We start from the raw sequence: 25,970 nt of genomic DNA, 5'->3' as shown, positions 1-25,970 counted from the left end.
AGTGTGGAAAGGGGCCAGACAGACCCAACCCTCTTCCTGAGTGCTAGCACACATGACACGCAGGAAGACGCAAAAGATGAATTTTTTCGTGGGAGGCTGCGTGCCCAAATAAGGAATTCCTGGGTTGGCTTGACCTGGGGGAAGGCAAAGGTACAAGATGACCAAAGGACAGAACAAAAGACTATGTGGCACGGCCAATTTTTGGCACTGGGCACAGTCATGAGCCACCTGCAGTAAAAGCAGAATGTTTTGATAAAAAGTTGTTGAAATACCCTAAAAGTAAACTGCTGTTACCAGTTTGTTCTGGGCACACTTGTACATTCACCAAAAATTCCTTAGAGGGTGTGTAGGGCCATAAAATAAAAGGACCCCAGTGCACGGTACAGTAATGTACTTTGCACACTGATAAAAAAGAAATCAAGAAATGGCAACAAAGTAAAAGACTAAGGAAAACATAGTTTCAATTCACAATTCATAGTTTCCCAGTACTGACAGCCTGAAGGACGTGCCAGTTTTCCCATAGCAAATGAGCAAAAGCCCAGGGGAGCGCAGCTGTTATGAATGCTCTTAGAATGTTGATGCAAATGTGTGACTGACAGCCCAGGAGAATATTGATTAGTGCTTGTAGAGTGAGTGTTCTGATTGTTTCAGTTGAGGCCTGAGCTTGAGTGCATGAGGATGGCCTCTGTGAATGGAGTAACTGGAACACATAATGTACTGTATACATGTATAATAAAGCTTACCTGGACCTCCTAACCAGGATGTTCAAAGCTTGTTTCTGTTATTACGATCAACTATCCTCGTCTGGTTACTACATTAGCAACGAGTGGACACACAGGACTTCAACAAATCTGGGGAACAAGTAATGAGAGTTGTCATGGGTGGACAAGCCAAGGCAGAACACACACCACCCCTCAATGGTGTCACCCAGCCCCCAATGGCTGCACAGGTTAAGGGAATCTCAGGAAAAGAACATCTCAGAGGAAAACAAACTGTTAAAGAAATTCCAGCTGCTCAAACTATCAGCCATCGCTGCCCCGCGAAACTGCTCATCATTGGGACCACTGGTTCTGTAAAGAAACGTGCTGCCTTCAAAACATAAGGTAGCCCATTATTCGCATGCCCACCAAACAGCCGAATCAATGGTCCTTCCAGCTGGCATAGTTCTGAGAGGCCTCAATACCCCAAACAATATTTGCTTCAGAAAATCACTTGTAATCAGGGTACAGGAAGCCATTATTATTATATGAACCCATCCAAGGCATGCTGCAATACCTTTGGACACATTTTCCTGTGAGTAACAGGATGGCATGAACTTTCTGGTTATTCATTACGGAATAAAATGATAAGCCCTTACCTCATGGTTCCCTGGGTGAGGGTGGAAGCATTCTGGTGGCCCCATCCAACAGAGACTGGCACTAGTGCACATTGGAGTCTTTGCCACTAGTCTGCTGGCCCTCCAGTGGGGCTTTGTGGTGTGTGCATGCCGGCAGTGGAACGGCAGGGAGCTCCAGGCTGCCTGGCGTCTCCTCATGAATGATGATGTCAATGGAACGTTGCAGCACCAACCAACAGCCCGATCATGCTCTGGATGTGAAGTGTGCATCACAGCAGGTCCCTGCACCCGGGGAAAGCAATGGAGGGAGTGGTTCACTTTGCTTAGTACAGTGATCCCACATGGGGAAAACAAATAAGCAGACGCCAAAGAGAACTTTACCTCTAGGGGGATCTGTGATGCTCATTTTCAAGTCTCCACTTCGTACTGCGGCAAGGATTTGACTTGGATTCCCCTGAAGCAGTATTGGGAGCCTTCTTATTGCTTTACTGGGCATCCATATGGGTTATGACATGTGAATCCCTACTGCAACTCATTTAAACACTGGACAGCACTAATGCCCTAATGCCCTTATGCACTAAAGGTACAGTATGTAACTTTCCCTATTGCAGGACATAGAAACGCCAGGCAGGACCATTTCTCTCAAAGGAACGATTTCAGTTGACTGCGGTAAAGATCCTGTCTCACTTGAGTTTGAAACAGTGTTGGTTTTGGCCACACTGTTATGGACATTTTGGCACCTGCACTGCCATGGACAGTTTGTTTACTTTTTCTAGATTGGTTGTAGGTATGCAGAGCTAGTATGAGTGGGTATGTCTGATGCCCTTTGTTTAGGTTTGCATTCTTAAGATGTATAGGTCATCTCATTGAGGTTAGGGTCTATGATTGTGCTCACCAACTTTTAAGTTAAATTATTGTAAAGTTTATTGGAACACACAGGGTTTAGATCAGGCAGGTTTAGCAGATAAACAAAAAGGCAGGCAAGACTGTAGCAAGGCAGCAGGGGATTCTTCCTCAGAAGTCCATTATGGACAGAAGGGCTTCCAGGGAGCACAAGTACCACAGGCACTGAGGATCCAGCAATGAAAGAAAGAGGGATACGTCAGAAAAGGTTACAAATACATTTTCCAAGAAGGCAGAGGCCGGAGACCTCCACTGCAGTCAAGGCTCAGCCGGTAGAGCAGGTCACGGCAGCATCAGGAGTCATCCATCACAACAACAGAGCTTGCAGGTGAGTGACTAGCTGATCTGAGAATGGAGAGTTTCACCTACATATGCACATTCATTCAGGGGCTGGCAAAGTGCTGGCCTCTATCCTAAGAGAGCTGGTCAGCCAAACTTACATTCGCACAGCAACATTATTCCAGCTGTGGAATGGGACATCAGGTAGACTCACATCCAGTCCAACCTGGACAAGGCATTCGCTAGAGAGAACTGCGTTGGCTCTGCGAGAGCGTATATTCACAGAATGGCCACACTGGACACCCTTCAGTGCCAAAGCAAACAAAGAAAAGGCCACAAAACAAAATGGAGGGGTGTCAGGACTTCCTAAATGTAACTGTCCCAAATAGGGGTGCATAAAACGGCTGAGAAATAGGCGAATTCTGGGTAATAATAATAATAATAATAATAATAATAATAATAATAATAATAATAATAATAATAATATTTAGGATTTCTATATCTAGGATTTGTGATAGCCAGTACTCCTAACACCCGCAATGAGACAAAGAGGCTCATTATAAGCTTGGCAGTCCAGAAATAAGGTGCCAGCAAACAACAAGTCTGCCAGTAGGGGTTGTGATCTAGCGACAGGACTGACCGGCCGGTAGATCAGGCCCTTACCGGCAGACCATTGCCACAATCACATGCACCTGTAAAACCGGGAAATTGGGCAGAGGAGACATTCTGGTAGTCCCCTGGTATCCCGCCGGGATCACCAGCGGGACACAGGGGGACTCCTAATAAATCCCAGGGTTTTTTCTCTCCCATGCAGAAGCTATTCATACACATGAGCAGTCTACACTACAGGTCGGCATGTGAATCTGTTGAGCGCAGGTACTTTTCATGCTGTTAGTTTATCATTTTAGTTGGTAAACAGTTAGATAGCCACTATAACTCGTTTGCCCAGTCTACTTAAATACCAAGTGTAAATCCGAACTATAAGACAACACAGTCAAAGATCTGGCGCTCAGCCTAATAAACTAACACAAAATACCTGCAGGCATCTCATCCATAAGTGATGTTGGACTTGGACAGGGCAGAAGTAAGTAGGTTGCTGTCAAGGTTAAAGGTACTCTCCCGTTCCCTCTCCTCACCTGATCCATCAGAGGTACACTTGTGTCCTTCAGAGATCCTTTTCTTTCGTTCCTTCTTGGTCTCTTTTGGCTTCTTCTCCTTCTTCTTGTGTAAATAGGGGCGAGCTCCCTTGGAGGCCACCTTATCCTGTTAGGATGCAGGATCAAAGCGCCCCCCAAGGAGCCAGCTCCCAAATTCTTCCAGGGAAAAAGCCCTGCAATGGCAGAAAAAACCCTGGGTAGGATGGAGATTTGTCCTTGATGGAATGAAACAGTCTATTTCTCAACATCACGTTCTTCTTGAAATCTGGATAGATGGTGAAACAGATCTTCAAGATAATTCAAGTCCTTATTCCCAAAAGAAAAGGGAAAGGAAAGTTTGAGCGGCAATAGGATGGATTACAGGAAGAATCCACCGACTGAATGACGGAAAGGGTTGGAAAAGGACCGAACAGAGGAATCAGTACAAGAATGGGCAAGAAAGCTCAGAAAGACGTAGTAAGAAGCGTACAGAAGTTAGAAAGAAGAGGGAGGCGATACAGAGCTAAACAGGTAAGTGTAACAGGTAAGTGTGGATACAAAAAATAGAAGAGGGGTGAAAGTTACACACGCTTTCCATGATACCAGACCCAAAAGGGGCAGAGTCACAGAACGGCACCGATACAAAAACAGCCGAAAGAAAATAGATTAGAAGCTAAGGGAAAGATTAAGAAAGAAGCGTACCTAAGTATGTAGCTATAGAGATGAAGTCACAGAGAGGCACCAAGAAAGTATAGAGTACCAAAGGCAAAAACAGAGAGAGGGTAGCAGAAGGTTCCGGAGAAAAGCCGAAAGAATAGGAAAGGCAGAACACTAACCGGGAAAGAAGTAAACAAAGCACAACGAAGCAAAGTAAAGCTAACACCACGAAAGCTAGATGCAAGCTAGTAGCAGAACAGAAGAGCAAATGGAGAAGAGACAAAATGTCAGATAGATAAGAAGGCACTATAGTAAGAACACTAAGAGAAAAATGCAGGCACAGTCAAGAAAACGGCCAAAGCGGAGCGGCTTCGAGACGGATACAACGCAAGGAAGTACCCGGAAGCGAATAGCATAAACATTCACCGGCTATATTGGAAGGAGACTAGACCGCTAACAACGGTTCCAGTGTAAAGGACTGTTCAATCTCCATCTATTCGAAAGCTGCCAAGGGTGGAACGTGACAGTTGCCATATCCAATGTTTTTGAATAAGACAATCAGACCACATAAGGATAGCTGTGTTATAAGGTTTTTATACTCTCCCTTGCGGGTTGATGGTTTCACATACTTCACGCCATTAATAATCATGAAAATAAAAGAAGTCATCTGGCATAGGGTAACACATTTCAATTCTAATTTCATAAAGCATAAAAAATAAGGTAATCTCTAAAGTTATTATTAAGCTACACTTGTTTGCAGGCAGAACAATTAAGGCCACATAGAGTTGTGGACCAGTTTTGAGCTGCACAACACAGCCACACAACGTTTTAAATGAATACGAGTCCACATACCCTTATCAGCATTTGTTGATAAGCTACCCCTGAAGAAGGTTTACATTGCAGAGAACCGTAACATGGTGGGTGGCATTGTTTCCTAGGAAAAATTGATTCAAGACAAAACATCTTTTTAAATGAGTTGTACTGTCACTAAACATATGGTATGGTCATGGGTTTTGAAAGCACTTTGTGCACATTAAAATGTGGTTACATGTTTAGGGTATGTTTGTGTTCTATACACACTTTTCTTTCAAAAATAAAGAAATTAATGAAGTTATTATGACTGAGTGTATAGGATCGTGTGGCACTCACAGTGTCAGTGTATGCATTCTAGAGACAACAGATAAGCAAAGAGGCGATTTCTGTAAGTTGCATGTGGTAATTAACTCCAGTTTTACTGGAACTCCAAATTCTGTCTTTGGCGGAGTATGGTGGAGGAGGAAGGATAAGGAGAGGAGAAGGTTGAACTGTTGTGTGTTTTAAATAAATTGTCAGAAAATAATATCAAAGCATGTTTGTACATTTGTTGGTCCCATGTGGCCTTCGTCTTGCAGTACCTTACAATAACATTGTACCCGTAGGAGGCCTAAGAGGTGACTTGATTCATCCCTGGAAAAGTTCTCTGTGATTCATAGATAAATAATGGTTTGGGATGCATAATGTTCCACCTCCCTTTAAGGTTTATTGACTTCCCACTCCCCACGTAAATGGACAATAGATTAAAGTAAGACTTAGGCATTAGGATGAGAGGTCAAACAGTTGGAACAATTGTATGCAGCAACAAAATATGTAGAACATCTGGAAAAATTACAAAAAGCTGTGTTAGAGCCGAACTCCATCTTCTCACACCATGCTCTAATAGCCATTAATCATCAAAAATCTAAACGCCATTAATGGAAAAAGAAAGTAGGAAGGGATACTTAAAGGCAGAACAGGATAGCACTAAAGGCATTCAGAGATTTGGTGAGCAATAGGCAAAAGAGGTTCAGAGTCTGGAGGAGGAGGAGACCGGAGGAGCAGACTGTAGTGGAGGGAGAAGATTAAAGATCTAGAGGGCAAAAAGTTATTGGAAGACGTTAGGAAAGATCAAAAACAGTAGGTTGTCAAGTTCTTTCACACTGGGTATTCTACACCTATGAAAATACCTACATTTGATCCCACGGCCATGGTAGCTGAACCCAGATGTAAACAATAATGTGTAGATTTCATGTATATGACATGGAACTGTGGGTCACTGGCCGGCTACCGATGGCTGCTAAACTGTGAAAGAGTGTGGCGTGTTCATTCTGCAAGAGACATTTGTTTGCTATAGAATTATGTCCACAATTTTCCCAAGAGACATTTTGGATTTCTTTCCATACTCTTACTATTAGCTAAACAGTAAGTGGCCATCCGATGGTGGACTACAGCCTCGCCATCATACGACTAATTTGGCTCAATGGATAGGAAGATACATATAGGGAACTAGTCAAGTCTACATCACGCATCAAAGAGTATTTTTCATTGTTCAAATCATACCTACAAAGGAATGTGGCAGCCAAGCCCCAATGGGACACATGTTATTTTACGTGTTTGGATCACTATAGAATAGACATGTATAATGATGTCCACTTGTGTGATGTGCAGACATGCTATTCAACTTCTTGATCATTGCAGGTGATTGGGGAGACCATGGGGGTATCTCTAACATATGGAAGTGCAAGAAGACTGATGAGTGTGCTCTCAAGTTGCATGACCGTTAATCTTGAATTAAAAATATTTTGTTTTTTCTGTAACATTGCTAATTAGTGAATGCCGAATAAAAAGAATATTAAAAAAGGAGGAGGTTGCAAATGTGCTGTTAGTGCATGAAGACTAATTGGGGGACATTGTTAAAGATCAGTAGGAAGAGGTTGACGTTTTTCTGGGAGAATGCAAAGAGTTAGTTAAGGATGTAAGGCTGTTGGGAAACATCAGAAGCAGGGGGTTGGAGATTGACTTGAGATTAATGTAGTGATATGGATGTGGTTGAGGGATATCAAAGGAAGGGAGATTGAGTTGGAAGAAAATAAATGGAGCAGTATCAAGAGGTGGAGGAGGTAACATTTAGGAGAAGCACACAGCTGGTACAAACAGAGAGAAGGAGCAACACAGGAAGGATGGTCCTCCATTAGGGATGCAAACACAGCTAATAGGGTGGAGGAACGAGTCCAGGCCACAATGGCGTTGAGCCAGAGCAAGTTCTAGACGGGTCAGTGGTGGAGTTTACTGGTGGCAAAGCTACCTAGACTGATTAGGGCAACAGCTACAGAGAAGGGGTCCAGAATAACTCTGACCTGAGACTGAGAGACTGAGATGCCTCATGTGAATGAAGATCTTTTCAGCAATGTAAATTGAACTCTTCTATGTCATAAATAAGTTATTAGTAAAGACCATCAGAGCGTGTTTGCACATTTGTTGTTCCAATGTGGCCTTCATCTTAAAGTACCCTGCTACCCCTAGGTAACTCAAGAGGGGACTGAATTCATCCCTGGAATAGTACACTGAGAGACACACAAAAGTTCAAAAACACTTCCTAGAATTTTACAAAGTAAACGATAATGACAACATAATCCTTGACATAGTTTGGGCTTCATAAAATGCCACCTTTTAGGACCACTGATTTCCCGCTCCACACATACAGGGAACAAAGATTAAAGTGGGACTGAAGCATTAGAATGAGTGAAGATATGGAGAAATGATATGCAGCCACAGAAAATGTAGAACATATGGTACTATTACAAAAAGAAATGTTCCAGTTAAACTCAATTTTCTCTTGCCAAGCTCAGATACCCATTAATAATCAAAAAGCTAAATGCCATCATTGGGAATCCAAACCAGGAAGAGCTGGTTAAAGGCAACACAGGACATCACTAAAGTCACCATTCTATTAGAAGGTAATGGAGAGCCCTTAACGCCAACAATGTGGAGACATTCTTGCCTTGCTAAACTTTGTAGATGTCAGAAGCAGCTCCCATTTGATGTGGCACACAGTGCCTCCCCACATCACACTTTCTTCTCACTCTCTTATCTCATAATTGATGGTCACCTATCTTCCAATTGCTCTGTGGAGATTATAATGCTGCATGTTCACGCTTTCTTTGTGATAATGTTTTTTCTTTTCTTCAAATTGGGCTAACTGTCAAATTGTTCTTATGTTGTGGATGATTGCCCTAGGTTTACAACATATGAACATTGCCTTGTTAGTGTGATTCATCCATTGCTTGTTGAAATCCTAATGAAACATATATATCAAGAAAGGTATCTATGATCAGCAGTAATTGACTACTTTGATAACAAAAGATATGCTTGTGAAATATTTGTTTTGTTGCAGGTAAACAACAATGGCCATCTTTCGTTCAACAGAAGTTCGAACCACTACACTCCTATGCCCTTCCCTGCGACGCAGATGCCTCCACTGGTGGCACCCTTCTGGGCTGACATTAACAATAAGCGTCATGGAAACATTATGCACAGACAGAGTCAGGAGCCAGAGCTCCTGGAGCTAGTGACGTCACACATCAACAGCTCCTTCCCATACCTGAAGTTCCAAGCAGGTTGGGCATTTGTGGCTACCTATGATCGCGTGAGGTACTATGGGTCAAACTCCTCAAAGGTGGGTACAAGCAGGGGGGCATCTCATATACATGAGTCTGTCTTCCAGATAGAAGCGGGTTTACCAGATGAAGAATAATGTGACAATTAAGAAAACAGGGTCATTAAATAAAAAGGTATGGTGCCAACCCCTTGTCAAGGAGTTATCAGTTCATGTCTTTGCAGATTATTTATAGGACTACGTCAGGAGATGAACAAGGGACAGTATGATGTCCTTGCCAGAATGCGACCTTGGGGGGGGGGGGCGGAGGGGGCAGAGTGCAAACCAAAGAAAAAGGGTGGTGAGCATGGTTTTGGGGCACATTCAAATGCTATAGGAGACATGTTTAAAATGACAGAAAAGTTACTTCCAGGGGATAACTCCGTCAACATTATGGTTTGTTGCCAGAAAAACACATTGCTTCACTACTCTTGCCTTAAAATGCCCATTATCAAGACCAGGTTCATTGCTCATTGGGTGACATAAAGTATAGATAGAGTTATGAAGTATGTGTAAATGGAAGTCTTCACCGTTTCCATGTCTTCTTGGTGCTGGCATCTGCCATGGGACAAGGAGTTTTTTTTTCGCTAGGGGCTGGTCGTGCTACATCCTGATACGCCTAGAGCATGGGTCTGCTACATGAGTCCCATGATTCCCCAACCATAGAAGATGCAGAATAGGGCTGATGGGAGATGTAGTTCAAAACATTTGGAGAACCAAAGGTCGCAGATCAATGTCCTAGATTATACAATTAACATTTCTGTGTTTACGGGTAGCCATGGCCTCCTGGTGAAAAGCCCAGACGCAACCATGTTGAGGGGACGCAGTTTATCTATTAAATAAGTGTGCACAAGTCAAATGATAGGATAGCAATAAAGGTTAACAGTCAGGTGGCAGATTGTCACTCTTCATTATCATGCACAGGACAGTTTTGTACACACTGTGTTTTTCTGTATTGCTCAGACTTTTCCCACAGTAGCTACGAAGTCTCCCGAATGGTCTCCTCGCTGAATTTTTTTTTTGCATTATTCTTTATTTATTCTACTGGTTATGCATTGAATTACATTTTATTTGTATAGCGTTTCTGCCAATACTATACAAAGGCCGTCAATGAGTGGCAGTAATACAAATCCATGCTTATTATTCAATTGATTGGGAAAGGGCACAGCTGTACGATAGATTAATCTGTCAAGGGGGATTCTGACGACAGGGCTTTTAAGGAAATTAAACAAAAAATGGAGACGACAAAGGAAGCTGTAACCCGGTAGAGCAGTACCAAAGGTTATAGATAGGGGCATTGAGATGATTAAGGGGGCCAGGGTCTCATGCACTGAAATATGCGTAGACTTTCCGATTAGATAATTAAACATAAAACTCAGTCAAACCTCACAGATTTCAAATGGATTCTTTCCAGTGGGAAATGGAAATTAAAAAAGTCTATTCTTCATGGGTGTATTTTTCGAATGTTTTGCATGTGCTGCACTTCTTATCTGGAGGGGCCTGTAGCAGCACTGGTGATGAAAGGTGCCAGCAGGGAGCACGCCCTCATTGTTTCTGTGTGCCAAGACCAGCTCAGAGGTTATCTCTAGGGAAGGCAGTTCTCCAGAGTTTTTTTTTTAATATATATATTGTTTTTTGCAGTTCATTGCTTCAGGTCCCAAAATTGGAAAATAGCAAAAATTCTGTACACCTTTCTCAGCCAACCCCAGAAACGTCCAACCCACCACACCCAGCACCGCATTCATCTACTGCACACATAATGATTTGCACCGTGTTTGTAGGTCTAGCGGGAGAGAGAGTGCTGGCTGGAAGCCTATTGCAGGTACACGTATTGAGGTAGGCTAGCAGATGTCCAAGACGCCTGAATCCTGCTAGAAGCTTTGATCCAGCAGAGGCCATTGGAGCTGTCTAAATTGGGGAGACATTTTTTAAACGCATGTTTTGTTTTTACTGCTGCATGTTAAAAAGATTATGGGCCTAATTACGAGGCTGGCGCTCCCGTAATGAAGGGTGCCGGTACAGGACCGGCACCCTTCATTACGCAATGCCAGACCAGACGCGCTTTGCGGGTCCCGCAAGGGGACCAAGGAGCTAATAACGCTCTATCCATGCTTGAGCACGTTTGCATTCTGTGAGGCAGCAAATGTGAGATCTCTGTCTATTCTGGATTACATGTACCTTTTACATACAGTCCTGCATTAATACTACAGGCTGCTTACCTTCCTGGATTCTATTGATAGAAGATCTCCTGTATCTATGCTATAACAGAAGTAACCTCTTTGTAGACTGATTAACAAGTAGTATTTGAAGGCCAACATTATCAGTCTGATTAGAGCAAGAATGAAGAGCCTAAGGGGACTTAAAGGGAGTAAACATCCTTATTTTTAATGATGTGAGGTAGCATATCAACCTATGAGTTGTCATTGCGACGTTCGCGGGTGGGCGGTCGGGCGGATCAGATATTCTTGATCACTTAATTCTTTTGGCTTGGTGGAGGGGGGCCCCAAATAAGTCCGTGCCCAGTGCCACAAAAGTGCATAAGATGGCCCTGGTAACAATTACTGGTATTGATGCGTTTTGGCAGCACCTTAATGCTTATGGTTAAAGTGACCATTACTTCTATAGATATCTTTGCCCGTAATGGTCTCTGTAAATGAGATGCATGAAGCTGCTGGCACAACCTATATTTGCCAGCAGTCTCTGCAAGGTATTTAGAGAGGCTAACCATACAAAATGTATGGTTGGCCTGGAGAGGCACCAGTCTTTTTGTATACAATTAGCTCACAAAACCTGTTAAATGAGTTCCAGTATGGGGATTATGTAAGAAGTTTCAGCTTTGATAACACTGTAACAGAGGTTAAACACAGGAATGATGACAATGAGAAAAACAATTTGATGAGACAACCATAAAAATCAGGTTGTGCGACTCACGACTGAACAGTTCAAAACCGACCTTTTACATCACCCACTGAAGTTGGAAATAAAAAGGCTGAAAAACCTGCAGTGGATTCACTGAAAACACAGAGCCAAGCAAGAGGCCCCAGAGGTTAAGCAATAAGAACCGAAACTGCTGAGAGCGTGTGAGCATCCAGATTGGCGCATGAGTTTGCACAAAGGAACACCATTCCCTTTTGTTATGGTGTTGCTTTGTTGATACCCACAAGTCACTTTCTGATACCTCCTCCTCCAGCCTTCTCCAGATAGCTTTGCCCTTCTTTGCAAAGCTTTGCTCCAGAAAGCACACACCACTCTCTTTTCTAATATGTGCAATATATATTTATTGATTTAAATGGGCCAAATTATCTAGATCAACTTGTGGAGATAACATGCCTCTAATTGTTTCTTATTAGTGACCAGGGTATATGTTTAGCATGAATGTATGATCAGTGGTTTCTCATTTCAGGAGAACACATTCCAAGCTGCTCTTACCACGGATGGCAATCTCTCATTCATCATCTTCAATTACGGTCACATGGAGTGGACAACTGGAACATCTGCTGGCGGAGATAGGTTAACAGGACTGGGCGGCACTCCAGCTCTGGTGTGTATACAGTGAAATGCATGGTGAACTCCAACCTCACTGAGACATACTCTGCCTGCATATTCAGAAACCTATTGCTGAAATCCACATGATGTTTAGAAGAACATTTTAAAGATGGCTTCACCCCTGATGATTTAGTGCTGCATTTAACTAAAGATCACCAGGACACAACCTTCACTAGTCATGGGCAATGGAAGCAGCCACCGGCACCGGCATTGCCCTACTGCAGAAACCTCACACGCAACCATTCTACTTCTACATTCTACTCCCAACTCTAGGGATACTACAATTAAAAAACACGTGTGAGAAGTATGCCCCCTAAGATCAGGAAATCATAAAAGCTATTTTAATCACTACTGCTTCAAGAGCAACTTCAACCTAGGTTGCCACAGTTGTAGTGGGCCTCATTACGAGTGTGGCGGTTTCGAAACAAGGGTGCCGGTAAGCTTACCAGCACCATTGTTTCTGGACCCCGACACTATGAGTCTGCCTGCAGGGGCCGTTGCGCCTGGCAGGTCTGATGCTGCTGGGTGCAATGCCCCCTGCAGGCAGACTTGTCATGGAAGCACCGTCAGTGTCGGTGTCAGTGCCAGTGCTTCTGAGTCCACATTCCCACGTAGTCCTGTTGGACTCCACGTGAATGGGGAATTACAAAATCTGCCGCGACTTGTAATGTCCCGGTGGCACTGGGAAGTCAGGGCAGATTCAGCGTTATGGGGTTGGCGACATGCAGCCGGTACCACTGGCAGGTTACCGCCAACATCGTAATGAGGCCCAAATTGAACAGAACAAGGCAGGAACGCCAGACTTCTGCCTCCACTATGATGGTGAGTATTCTCACCACTGCATCCATACAGGGGTGAGCGCTGGCCCCCAACTCTGAGTGCAACATTACACTGTACCTCCGTGGTTTTGCTGAGTCATAATCCTTCAAGCTCAGTGGCCCTCCACGCAAACACTCGTCAGAACTCCACATCACCCCCTAATAGAGCCCCAACTCTGATCTGTTCTATTGACATTTTTGCCTCAATAGAATGCCATAAAACCTTGTACAATATCAGTAACCGCCAGCAGGTAGTTGACATGGCCCCTCAACCCAGCTTTGACATCCCGAACCCTACATGAGTTTCACTTGTTCTATTGGACACACCATGCCCATTTTGACACACACAAAACACTCCGCTAGAGAACCTACTTTCAGCCAAGGGAATTCAACTGTTAGTATTTAATCAACACAACAGGGTTTTGTAGAATAACCAGAGTTGGCTTGGTGCTCACTTAAGTTGCCTTTATTGTGACACTAACCCTCTTGCAATAGCCTGTGCTGTTCACTATTATGTCCTTAATCGATTTAGAAATATATGCAGTCTTTGCAAGGATACAACAACACCCCATGCAAAATGTGTATACGGTAGTACCCATAAAACGATGCCCATTCTTTTGCACACTTAAGTTTCCACTTCACCGTCTATTTGTGGCCAGCAACATCTTTTGGTCGTTTTTTGTGACCTTTATGCATAGGTGACCTTTATGGTCTATTTTAATTATTAATTACTATTTCACTTAACCAAACCGGTGGAATTAATGGTGTACCTCTGTATATGCGATGCTACAGGTAACTCTTGTGTAATGCTCCTGGGGAATTCCTCCTCTGAAATGACCCTCTTTATAACTTATTTCTAACAAATAATAGTCTGAAGATATTGCTGGCTATCATTTCCTCCAAATTTCCCTTATCAACCACAGGCCTCAGTCACAGTAAACCGCCATTCAGTTCCTCCATCCTGGGCAACATTCAGTAACAAATTGATATGTGTGCAGTCATGCAGCTATGTGTGCCAAAAGAAGCATAGGCTGAATAGTGTCTGCAGTTGGTGGGCCTATTGTATGTCCTGACCTTAATGAGCCTCATGCCCTAAATTCATATCTGAAAATATCCCAGCACTGAAGAATATGCATCAATTTCTTCTTTACCAACAGATACCTTTTTTATCACATTTGAGAGTTTGGATTGTAAATGAAAATATTGCTTCACCCTACCTGTTTACTTGCTGGTGATTTAGCAATCTTTTGTCTCCTCAATTCATCTGTCTTTCCTCTTTCCAAATAGTGTCCTTAATCATATGCATCAATTCTTGGGAAAGCTCAGGTTCAGCTGACATTTCAATGACTTTGGCTCAGCTAATGCTTCATCTATTGGCTATATTTATTGCTGATACATGATCATGTATTCAGTCTAATGCCATTCTTTGATCAAGTCCATGCCAGGTGTTAAGCTTTTCTTTTCACGAATGAGAATGTTTCCACCTCAATATGAACCAAGCCATCCCCAATCTGGGTGAATATCTTTCAATGTTTTCTTCCGGTAACCAGCATGACCACCAAGAATGCAGTCATCATCACCAAATAGCACAATATGATTTGCTCAAAAATTAATTCAGCAAGCATTGAATCTAGGTTCCTCTGTTCATGGATTACACAATGTACTATTGGTTTTCCACAGCTGAGTACCCTCACCTGACTTGCTGTAAAGAACGCCCTGGCTGTAATGAAAACTGCACAGATGGATGCCATGAGAATATGCCTTTCCACCCCTCTTCTAGAATCCAATTGTGAGGTCCAGCATTAAAGCATCATTCCAATTAAGGGCAGTGCACAACAATGATGGAGCTATACATGGCCACTGTTCACCTCCCGGGATTTCCAGAGGAGAGTCAGGACTAATTCCAATAAGTATACCTGAAGCATCTGGAAGTCTGAGTGAGTCCACATCCCTGACCTCTAAGAAGTCTGCAAATTGAGTGTTGCAGCCACCACTGATTTGTTGGCTGCGAGAATCTTTTAATGTATTAAATGATCTGATTGGTGCCTGTAACCCCCTCAGTAGTCCTAAATCCTCCTAAATGTACATGGCCCACATGAGTTACGTGTTGGTATTTATCATGAGGGAGAGGAAATTGGACCGAGGGCAATGTCTGAATCCTGCTGAAGAACCTGCCTGGCTCGGGAGACATCTAGTGGTGTGCCTATGGGCGCTGAGTGCCTCCTCAAACTTTTAGATGATGGACCCAGGAGTGGTATGGAGAGGATCCTCTCCCACCTAGTCCCAATCTCAAAGCTTGGACCAGTCACATGTTGCCAGCTAAGGAGAAGGCACAGCTTCCAGCTCTGACAATCTGAAAACATATGGAACCAGTAATAGAGACCATCCTCCATTGCCAAAAGAGAAGAACTTATGTATTCCTTCATCAGAGGAGTACATGGACACTGTGTTTTTAAGATATGTAAGCACTGTGGTCACGGAAAGCCACAGAGCTAAAGAAAGAAATCACGTTGTCACTGGTAACAAACCTCATGTCCGACATGAGGCACATTACAAATGTTGCCAGCAGTCGCACAGCAAGCCTGCTCAGACATTAGCAGCAAATTGGATTTTCATATAGCACTCACTGGGCAAGCCGGTGTAGACATCAGGAGCACACCACACTCTCTTGTATTAATCATGCAACGAGAATGCTATAGACAGCAATCCCACATTTGTTTCTCTGCAGAGTAAGCACAGAGATCTCCTGCTCTTGGGAATGAGAGCGGGAGATTTTTCAGCAGAAAGAGGACCCTGAATTAAGCATTAAAGAGGAGGTAGATAAAGCCTTCAGGAGGTTGGTTGGAGACAATAGGAGAAAAGTGGCTTCTGCCATCAGTAGGATGTTGTAGGAGGACATCACGAGGCTAGCAGAGCCCTAGACATCAAGGTATTAGAAGTCATGCTTGCCCCAAGGCAGGGGTGTGGGTTCAATCTGAAGAGCTCAAGTTTATATTGAGCGGAAGAATGAGCATGTGGCATTGTAGCAAGGAGGTGCAGGGCCAGAGCAGGAGTACAGAGGTGGTGAAGAGGGAATAGAGGACCCTAAGAGTGGGAGGTGACAGAGCCCTCTCACGCCCGCCTTTGGAGACTGGGTTGGCAAACCCAGTTAGCTCAGTCTCAACCTGTAGGAGAAGGTGTATTACTACCTATATCAGCAGTGTCTACATGCACTACAAGGCTCAGTGGAGTTGATCATATACCACAGGCTACCAGAGACAAGCAGGAAGAAGTACAGAAGTATGCCCATGAGACAGTGTGTGACAGAGAAGTACCCCAAAACCTGAACTTTATAAGGAAACACTTGCACTGTTAGAATGTTTACAAGCAGACACTCTGGATACCTGACCTTTTGAGTTTCACCCAGGAGAGAACCTTTATCCATGAAAAAGCAATATGTTTTAACCTCAGAAATAGTGCCAGTCTCTTTGCAGAACCACTGGGATATTTGATGGAGCAACCCCTGATAGAGATGTTTTGTCACTTACATTGGGGGACCAAACTTCTAAGTCTAAGACTGTTGACAGAGTCAGAGACCTACAGCAATCAAAGAAGATCATGGTCGTCCCTGTAAGGGCATTGCTGCATTTTAACAACACCTCTCCTATAATGCAAACTTAGTGTTGAAAAGGATTCCACCTTCCAATGATGTCTTAAACATCCAGAGGGCAGCTGTTTCAGTTTCCAGAGCTGAGAGTCTTCCATACCACGTCACGTGCCAGCAACATGGAAACCCAGATCCCTGGTTGACCAGAACCTCTACATCACATTACAGCATCAGAAAACGGCACTCCTTTGGCTCCTATGCTGCTCCAGTGCCCAACAGGACTCTTCAGAAGACTCCAGGCTGCCAATGATACCAAAAGACCATGACTACCAAGAAGCCTGAAGCCACTGTGGGCAGCAGATCCTAGAAAACAGGGGAAAGCTAATTCTTAAGCTTAGAGGGTTTAAGATCCGTCGTCTAGAAGCTAAAAGGAACCAAACGATTCAAACTACCAGGTACAATTCATCTACACTTTTGACAAAAATGTGACTTCGTTTATCAACAACGATTTGAATTTAGAACCCAGTTCTTAAAGAAGGGATGTAAATAACTGAACTGTTATGAGGAGACCCACTCAAACCCACACTGCAGTTAAGAAACCCAATTACATGTCCTGTAATTGAAACCGGTATTAAAATGACTCAGAACCAGTGTCAGAGATTGTGCTTTAAGGTATCCCATCCCAATGGGCATGGATATGCTATCTTTGGATTTAGAAGATAAGCTGAAGCCATGAATGAGGCTGAGTCAGCACCTATTATGACAGTGATCCTGTCACACTCTTAACGGCTTAAGTCTATAGAGGTGGGGACTCGACCCACAAACAACTTTTGCCTGCGCATTCCAATATGTGGGAATTTAAGAAAGCCAAAGAATATAAATAAAATACCTCAGCCTGGACTTCTCTGTACTTAATGTGATAGATTATTATACTGCATCTACATCCACCCCAGACCTCTCCTGTAAATCTGGTCAAGATTGTTAAGCCAGTAAACGAGTAAGGTAAAGCTTATGGAGCTCTGATTGCCTTTTTTTAGAACAATACCAAGCCACTATTGTAGAGTCTGGAGGATACATCCAAGTTTTGCAGTATATAGTCACGTAGCCATGAAATGCCCTTAGAGACACAGGGCCTCATTACGACCCTGACAGTAGAGGGTTAACGGCGCCGGTAGAGCTGCCGGCCCCGTTAACCCTCTACCGCCTCATTACGTGGTCTGCTCGTGGGACCCGCTAAGGACGTCTGGTGAAACCAGGTGTCCTTAGCGGGTCCCGCGAGCAGACCAGGATGCTAACAACGGGCCTGTCATTAACGGGCCCATTGTTAGCATCCTCCCCCTTCCCATTGTGCCCTATGGGGGCTCAAATGGGAATGGGAATGTACTGGATCCGGGTTCCTTGAATGGGGAAATACCGGGCCCTCCAAGTTCGGACTCGCCCGGTATTTCCCCATTCAAGGAATCCGGACCCGGTACCCGGTATGGGGGTAAAAGCGGCATGGCTACCTCCATACTCGTAATGAGGCCCAGAGTCATTCCAACATCATGAACATCATATGACATTAGTCTGCATTTGGCTGCTTGTGAGTGAGCCCCATGATTCAATCAAAGAATATGCAGCATCTCACAGAATGCTCTGGTTTCACTCCTGCTGCACTTTCATGGATGAAGCATTACTACCCAAAAGAAAAGAAATCATACAGTCGCCTGCAGACTTCCTTATTGTGCCAGGGCTTGACAAGGCTGAACTGGTCACATGCTTCCAGTACCACAGCGCAGAAAAGGCTATTCTCTTGTCTCTTCTTGATCAAATGGTTGCTGGAGCTCATCCCAGTGCTGCACCTCATTCCAGTAATGTCTCAACACGCAGGGTCACAAGTTCTCAGGCAGAGTTCCATGACATTTTATTCGGTAGCATTGGTTGTGCTCAAAGCTCACATCCACAAATACTGTCTGCTGATTTTGTAAAGAGGAGACCACTGATTATTGCCAAATGACATGTTCCTTTTGACAAATCCATCACTTCACGAATTCAACCCCTACATTCTGCTCCCAATTCTGTTCTCAAATACTACAACCTTCTGCGTGTACTCTGTTCTCCCCTTAAAAACAGACAAGTTGTTATTTCATGTACTGTCACACCTGAAATATTTTGTAATTGTTTAATACATTTGTATTCAGTAAATTGCAAGAACAATGTAAATATAGCATGAAAATATACAACTTATTTCGCGTATACAGATATAGAAGAATTAATCTTGAGTTAATAATTTATTTTGACATGTTTTCAATGAAATTCTAGAGACTTCACAAACATATTCCCTATTGTTGGATACAGCAATAGATCTAATGTTAGCTATCTTGCTGGTAATGTGGAGAATTCTACTCATGGAATTCTGGGGTATCAGCGAGGACACGCCTGGAGAACAGGTTATTGCTAACGCTTCAGGGATCTTCGAAAGAAATGTTCTGACAATTTCCCACCCTGCAATCAGGAAATTTAGCAAATAGATATTATTAGGAACTCTGCTCATAACAGACTAGAAATAGCACACAGTTAGTCTTAGTACAAATAGTTGCATTCTGCGCTCACATTTTAAGATATATTTATGTATGTGTTGTTTTGATCTCAATCCGTCCCTTTAGGCTGGCCTGAATGGCGGAGCTAGTAATCAGTACTACAACATTCCAGGCTCTATGTCAGATGATATCTTGCACATTGGATCGACAAGTAACGTAGGCACTCCGGGTCGTTGGATTTTTCGTGTAGATTACCTCTTTTTGCCTAACGGATGCATACACAATAGTAAGTATGTGCTGCTTTTAATAAATGATCACTATTGAATGCCTGACCGTATGTTGGTGGTGCCTTAAATAGTTTTGTTTTTACAATAAATATCAATGGTAATGTAATGGTCCAGGCTACGTGCCGTTACATGGTGTGCTTGTACCAGAATGCCTTGTGGGCAAGAGTTGTGCATGCACAATGGAGAAATAGGAAGCCTGCTTCTAGCATAAAGTCCGATGTGATATGATATGATAGGTTATTTATAATGCGCTTAATACACAGCGGTTTCTAAGTGCGGACCCAGCGAACAAAACTGTGGTGCTCCATGTCGTCTTGCTTCCAATGCGAGGATGTTGCCCCTGAGCTAGCCTCCCAGGACAAGGTAAGCAAACAGGTTTATTAGATATATGGTACAATCCCACTGGCTGTTTCTCCAACTGAAAGCTTCCAATCTCTTCCCCCAGCTATAGCTTGTGGAATGCTATCCTTGATAACTCCAGGGACTTAACTTAGGGATCGCCAGGGGTCTCCCCTGCGAACCTGAGGTCTCCCTTGCTACCTCTAAAAAATAAAAAGTTATTTATTTATTTATTTACAAATTGAAAATCCTGGGCTGTGGCTCTTTGTTTCTAGAGTGGCTGGCTTTCTTGTTCAAACTTCTTAATACAACAGGGGGTTCCACAAGTGTAACACTTTGAGCAGTGACCCTAAATAAGAAAAAATAGGAATAACAAATAATTTGTCTTTCTGGAATTCTAAACACTAATTGCTAGACTCATTAAAGGTTTATTTCAGGTGCACTTCAGGTAGACTGTTCTTAAACACCTCAAATTCACAATGCAGACAGAATACTCCAAAAAGCATTTAGCATTTAGAGTAGAATAAGCATCCATTTCGGACTATGTGTTTTGCTTTTTGCAAGTTGCAGTTATAGCATGTTTTTTTCTGTCGATACATATGGTGATTCATTCTTGAATGAAATGTGTATCACGTTACAACAATATTGTAAGCATTATTTTCATAGTATAATTAGGAACAAACGCTATCTGATTCCACTTACTGTTTTGTCAAGGGGTAAAAGGTTGTGTTCCATTGCTTCCCGTGATGTCACTTTGGGGTGGGTCACATGACATAACTTCCTGTGATGTCATCAGAGGTCAAGGGTCATGTGATGTCACTTCCACTACCCCTAGCATTTTGGTGAAATGATGTCCCAAATGATGTCCCTGGATAACTCTTTTGAATCTTTCAACTGTCCTATTGTCTGGGGACGATATAGCAAGTTCTTGTGGTGCTCAATCCCACAGTACCTTAAGGATTTGCGAATTTCTTCAGACTTAAATTGCACCCTATTGTCAGGGAGTAGGATGATGGGATAGCCTTCCTTTCTGAACAGTTAGCTGCACTGTCCCTGGGCATACATTGCTTGCGTATGATACCTGTATGAGGACCTCAGACTTAATGTGAATGTTATGCCTGGCTAGTAGCTTACTACTCGAAATGGTTACCCCTGCCTCTAAACTGCGTGAGTGTGGGTCAATCAGTATTACCCAATAAATGGGGGTGTCAATGCAGATGGCTCACACTAGGTCGAGTCCCGCTGTCAGCCAGGCAATGCTAGGAATCGATATGATGGCGATGGGTAATGCTATGCACGGCCTTACTGCTCTCTCAATGTGTGATGCAACCCCTGGCACCAGTAGTTACTTCTAATGCATTGCTTGGTTTTACTTACACCTTGATGCTCTTCATGGTCTGGAGATATGATCCTATGTCATGTACCTTGTGGTGTTATTATCCTGTCTACGTTCTTGGCTAGTCACCCCCTCTGCATACATTTAATCTCAGAATGCCCACATTTCTTCAGACCCTAATTCACTGAGTGACGTTCAGTTGCACTGATTGTTAGTTAGACCATCCTTGTTCTTTGCAAGCACTTTGACCCCTCTTATGACACTGCCCCTATCTCTTCTCTGCTCACAACCACAAGTTATGACCAGATCATCCTCCATTCTTGTTTCTGTTTCTTCCTTCTCAGTAAACCGTAAAAGGGAGTCTGCTGCCTTGCTTATGCTTCCGGGTACATACGCAACATCAAACGCATGCTCCTGTAGGCAAGGCATGTGGCCCATTTCCTAATCCGTGATGACACTCTCTCCATGCCTTTGGTGGTGAGCACCTCCTTCGATGGATTGTGATTGGGGTGTACTCATTCTATGCTGCGAATGTGAAGGCTCAGACATTTTCTATGACCCATTTTACCTCCAGCAGTTTTACTTTTATAGTTGAGTGTGTTGTCCCCGATACAGTACAAACCCACTGTCTGCCCGGCTCAATGCCAACTCTTCAACTGAAACATTACATCCTGGCATTCCATGAGGTCTCCTGGATGCCTTTTGGCAAGTCATTTAGAATCCCACACCTGCTAAAGGGGAATAAATGTCAAATAAGGTGAAAGCGAAATGGGGCAGATTGGCTCCATGGCTCCTGAAGGGATGGACCTTTCAGGTGCATGTTTACCCGCCAAATATACCACTTAATTGCAGAAGCAGTTCGCAAGCCTAAACTGACCTGTAATAAGGAAAGGGCATCCCAGGGCACACTCTTAGTCCGGGCCTTCGTTATGGAAGGAAAGCATAACAGGTGATCCTTTCAAAACACAATCATTAACCATTGGATAAAAGAAAAAAATCGTACATAAATTGCGCCTCAATTACACATATACAACCGTGCGTATGCCGGAAGCAGCTACACACGATCTGCTTAGAGTGATACATGCTTCGAATACGTCACACGTTAACTTTTTTAGATGAGTTCTCTTTTGCTTATCGAAAGATGTCAATTGATACGTGCGTTGTGCATGGGCTCTTTGAGTGACCATTTGCCCATGGGGGCGGAACTGCAGAACCGTTGTATACTTGCGCTGGCCATCTGGAATGTATGTTCTATTCATGACATAGGGCCTCATTACATGGTAGGCGGTAAGGGAAAAACAATGCTGGTAAAGGATTACCGGCATCGCTAACCGCTCCTACCAATTACAACCCGCCTACCCGCTATTAGCGGCACCGCTAAGAACGGTGCCTCTAATAGCGCCACGGTCGAGCTACCCCTCATGGCAGCAATAGCGGCATGGCGGAAACAGGAGTCCATCACAAGTCATGCGGACATGCAAATAGCGGCATGGAGCAGGCCCAAAAAGCCCATAGCGGCATGGCGGAAATATCGGCATCGCGAACCACCCGTAAAGGGCCATGTGCAGTGTTCCCAACTGCCACAGGTGCACACAATCAGCACAGGTGGAGGCAATGGAGAGTGGGCCAGCACAAAAGGAGCACTTCACACCACTCCCACACCCATTCACAGACCAAAATGATTCCAATACTAGCAGCATTACATGGGCTGGAGGACATGATTGTATTGCAACAGCAACAACTACAGGCAGCACAGAGGAGACGCAGGAGAAGGAGGAGGGCGAGAAAGGCCCAGCAAGCCCCACCAGTCCAGCTAGTTGTACCACAGAGGCAGCCACCAATCCCCAGGATCAGAGCCAGTCCATTCAACCTAACCCGTGAGCAGAAACACACCCTGTACCGTCTGGACCGGGATACCATCACCACCATCGTGGACATGATACACAACGACATTGTCAGCCTCATAGACATCCGTACTGCCATCCCCCCTTTACTGAAGGTGGTTACTGTGCTCCACTTCCTGGCCACAGGCACCTACCAGCATACGGTAGGGCAGATGCATGTCATATCACAACCAGTATTCTCACGCACGCTGAACCAGGTGCTCGATGCCCTCCTGAAGCACACAAGTGAACACATATCCTTGCCACGGACTGCTCAGGAGATCTCCAACACCAAAGTTGGCTTCCATTCACTGGCAGGCATCCCAAGTTGCATCGGGGCCATCGACTGTACCCATGTGGAATTGGTGGTCCCACATGCCAATGAGGCAGTCTACCAAAACAGAAAGCAATACCACTCCATCAACTTCCAAATGGTATGTAACTCTAACAAGATCACCACACATTGTTGTGCCCGATATCCCGGATCAACTCATGATTCAATGGTCCTGCAGAACTCAACGATACCACGCTACATGGAGCAACATGCTGGACAACGTTTGTGTCTACTTGGTGAGTAGCATGGCAAGCACATGGCAGTGTGATGTGGGAAGTAGATTTAGGGGGGAGATGTATACTCCATATGAGTGTGATTGGGGGGGAGAGATGCATACTCCAAATGGGTGTGATTGGGGGGGGGGAGATGCATACTCCAACTGGGTATGATTGGGGGGGAGATGCATACTACAAATGGGTGTGATTGGGGTAGGGAGATGCATACTCCAACTGGTTGTGATTGGGGGGGAGAGATGCATACTCCAACTGGGTGTGACTGGGGGGAGGGGAGATGCATACTCCAACTGGGTGTGATTGGGTGGGAGAGATGCATACTCCAACTGGGTGTGATTTGGGGGGGATGCATACTCCAACTGGGTGTGATTAGTTGACAGGATAAAGAATGCCCATACAGAAATACACCACTGTCCCCCAAGGCAGCCCAGACTGCACCTGACACATGAAAACCACATGCAATAAGTAAGCTGCACAACAATGAAAGCACTTCATCAGACCGTACCCTCTGCAACACAATGTAGCAACATGCAGCCAATATGGACAATGGAAATGTACGCTGAACAGCATCACACCGGAAATGCGACCTTGAGCGCATACAAAGGGATCACCTGTAGCCATTATACTGATTCACACCCGTACACCACAACAGAAGTGCCGCATGCCAGCATGGGGACATCAAGTTTGGAATGACAGTTCACTAGCAGTGTGGTTCAAATAGTGCCAGGACCAAAGGACACGAATGACTGGACCTCACCTAGCACATGGCAATAACTGGCGTAGGCATGTACAGTGTATGTACACTTGCAAGGACTACATCACCTTCCCACATTGCAGTTACTTTGATTACCTCCATGCATGTAGATATTTGTGTATGTCATTCACAATGCTAAATTGACTTGTGTAATATGTACTGGTTCCACTTGATGTAATCACTTACACATACCCATTGTTGCACCCATGCAGGTGATGCTGGCTATCCCTTGAAGAGGTGGCTCCTTACCCCTGTACGGAACCCACAGAACAGGCACAAAGAGGAATACAATCGTGCACATACCCGTACCCGTGTGGTAATTGAGCAGACATTTGGCCTTTTGAAGACACGGTTTTGGTGCTTCAGCAGGTCGGGTGGGGCTGTTGGGTGTCCTGACCCACGTTTAAGCTATCATGCCACAACATTTGGTGCTGTGGGCTTAGAAAATTCAAGATGGCGGAAAACCCACATGTGCGCCGAAATCCAGGAAAGCTGCGCAGTTTGTGCGCACACCAAAATGGTTGCCTCACTTGCCACCCACCAGTGCGAGAATGAAAGGCCGGGTTGCCATGAGGGAAATGGGTTGCCAAAGGAAAAACAGTAGCGCCGGTTAGCTTCAAAGCGCCTAAAACCACCATTGGACTACCCGCACAGTAGTCTGAAACCATTGGGAATGGCAATGCTGATTGCCAAATGCAACCTAGAATTGTTGGGAATTCATTTTCTTAAATCCCAAAAATGGGTGCAGTACCAGTACTCACCACTATCCAAAAGCCGGCAGTTTAAAACCACCCTGTGTTTCTCTGAAGGCAGGCTCAAACTGTCTATTTTAAACATTGCAACACATCTAAAAACTCACTGGACACCAGCAGACATTTGGTAGAATGGAGTGTTGTGTGCCTACAAAATCTGGGAAATGAAGAGCCCAGAACAATGCTTATAACAAAACTGGCTGAGCTATGGAGTCAGCAGTTTAAGTTGCACTGGATTTAAAGACACTAAAATCGAAAATGTTTAGATTAAATGAGTGACCTATGTTTGGTGTCACATGCCTTTGTAACTGTTGAAATGTCATAGTTTTGCACTTAGAATCAGCATTCTAGCTGCATGTGTAAAATTGCAAGTTAATTTAAAAAGAAACAAAAAAAAAACATGACAGTTAGCTGAAAGTCTGGTTTAAGGAACTTGATTTTGCTTGACAGCTACCCCCATCAGGAGTGAAACTTGAGTCACAACTGTGTTCCCAGGCTATCTGCCTTTTGCTGGCAACACTAAGGATATGCCATCTATCTGATAATTGAATTACCTGTGCTCTACAGGAGCTCTGAACAAAGCCTCTCCTGACTCAGGCAAAGGTTTTATTACAGCCGTCGTAAAATGTAGCTTCCTCTTGGCAGAAGCTGGGAGGGGCACTGCCTGTGAGAGCAAGCTGGCTTGGCAGAACTGGATAAACCAGTATTTCTACCTTGGGCTGAGAGGAAACCACACCCCTTTGGAGCCAGAACATAACTTTAAAAAGATGGATCATTCATAGAGCGGACATGTGAAAATTTTATAAATGATACCATAATTCT

General features: G+C 44.1%; 1 protein-coding gene across 2 annotated transcripts in view; it reads left to right on the top strand.

Annotated features, from left to right (window-relative positions):
- The window catches only part of LOC138451498 (alpha-tectorin-like), a 1,155,342-nt gene that overhangs the window by 465,745 nt on the left and 663,627 nt on the right, over positions 1-25,970 (top strand). For both annotated transcript variants that reach the window (XM_069604914.1, XM_069604913.1), the window contains 3 exons: positions 8,501-8,782; positions 12,165-12,302; positions 19,357-19,516. In XM_069604914.1, coding sequence (XP_069461015.1) covers positions 8,501-8,782; positions 12,165-12,302; positions 19,357-19,516 — 580 coding nt within the window. The remainder of the gene's footprint in view (positions 1-8,500; positions 8,783-12,164; positions 12,303-19,356; positions 19,517-25,970) is intronic.

The sequence above is a fragment of the Ambystoma mexicanum genome, chromosome 1p (assembly GCF_040938575.1).
Source record: "Ambystoma mexicanum isolate Mex_15411 chromosome 1p, UKY_AmexF1_1, whole genome shotgun sequence".
Classification (NCBI taxonomy): Eukaryota; Metazoa; Chordata; class Amphibia; order Caudata; family Ambystomatidae; genus Ambystoma; species Ambystoma mexicanum.
This window is presented reverse-complemented; position numbering and strand designations above follow the sequence as displayed.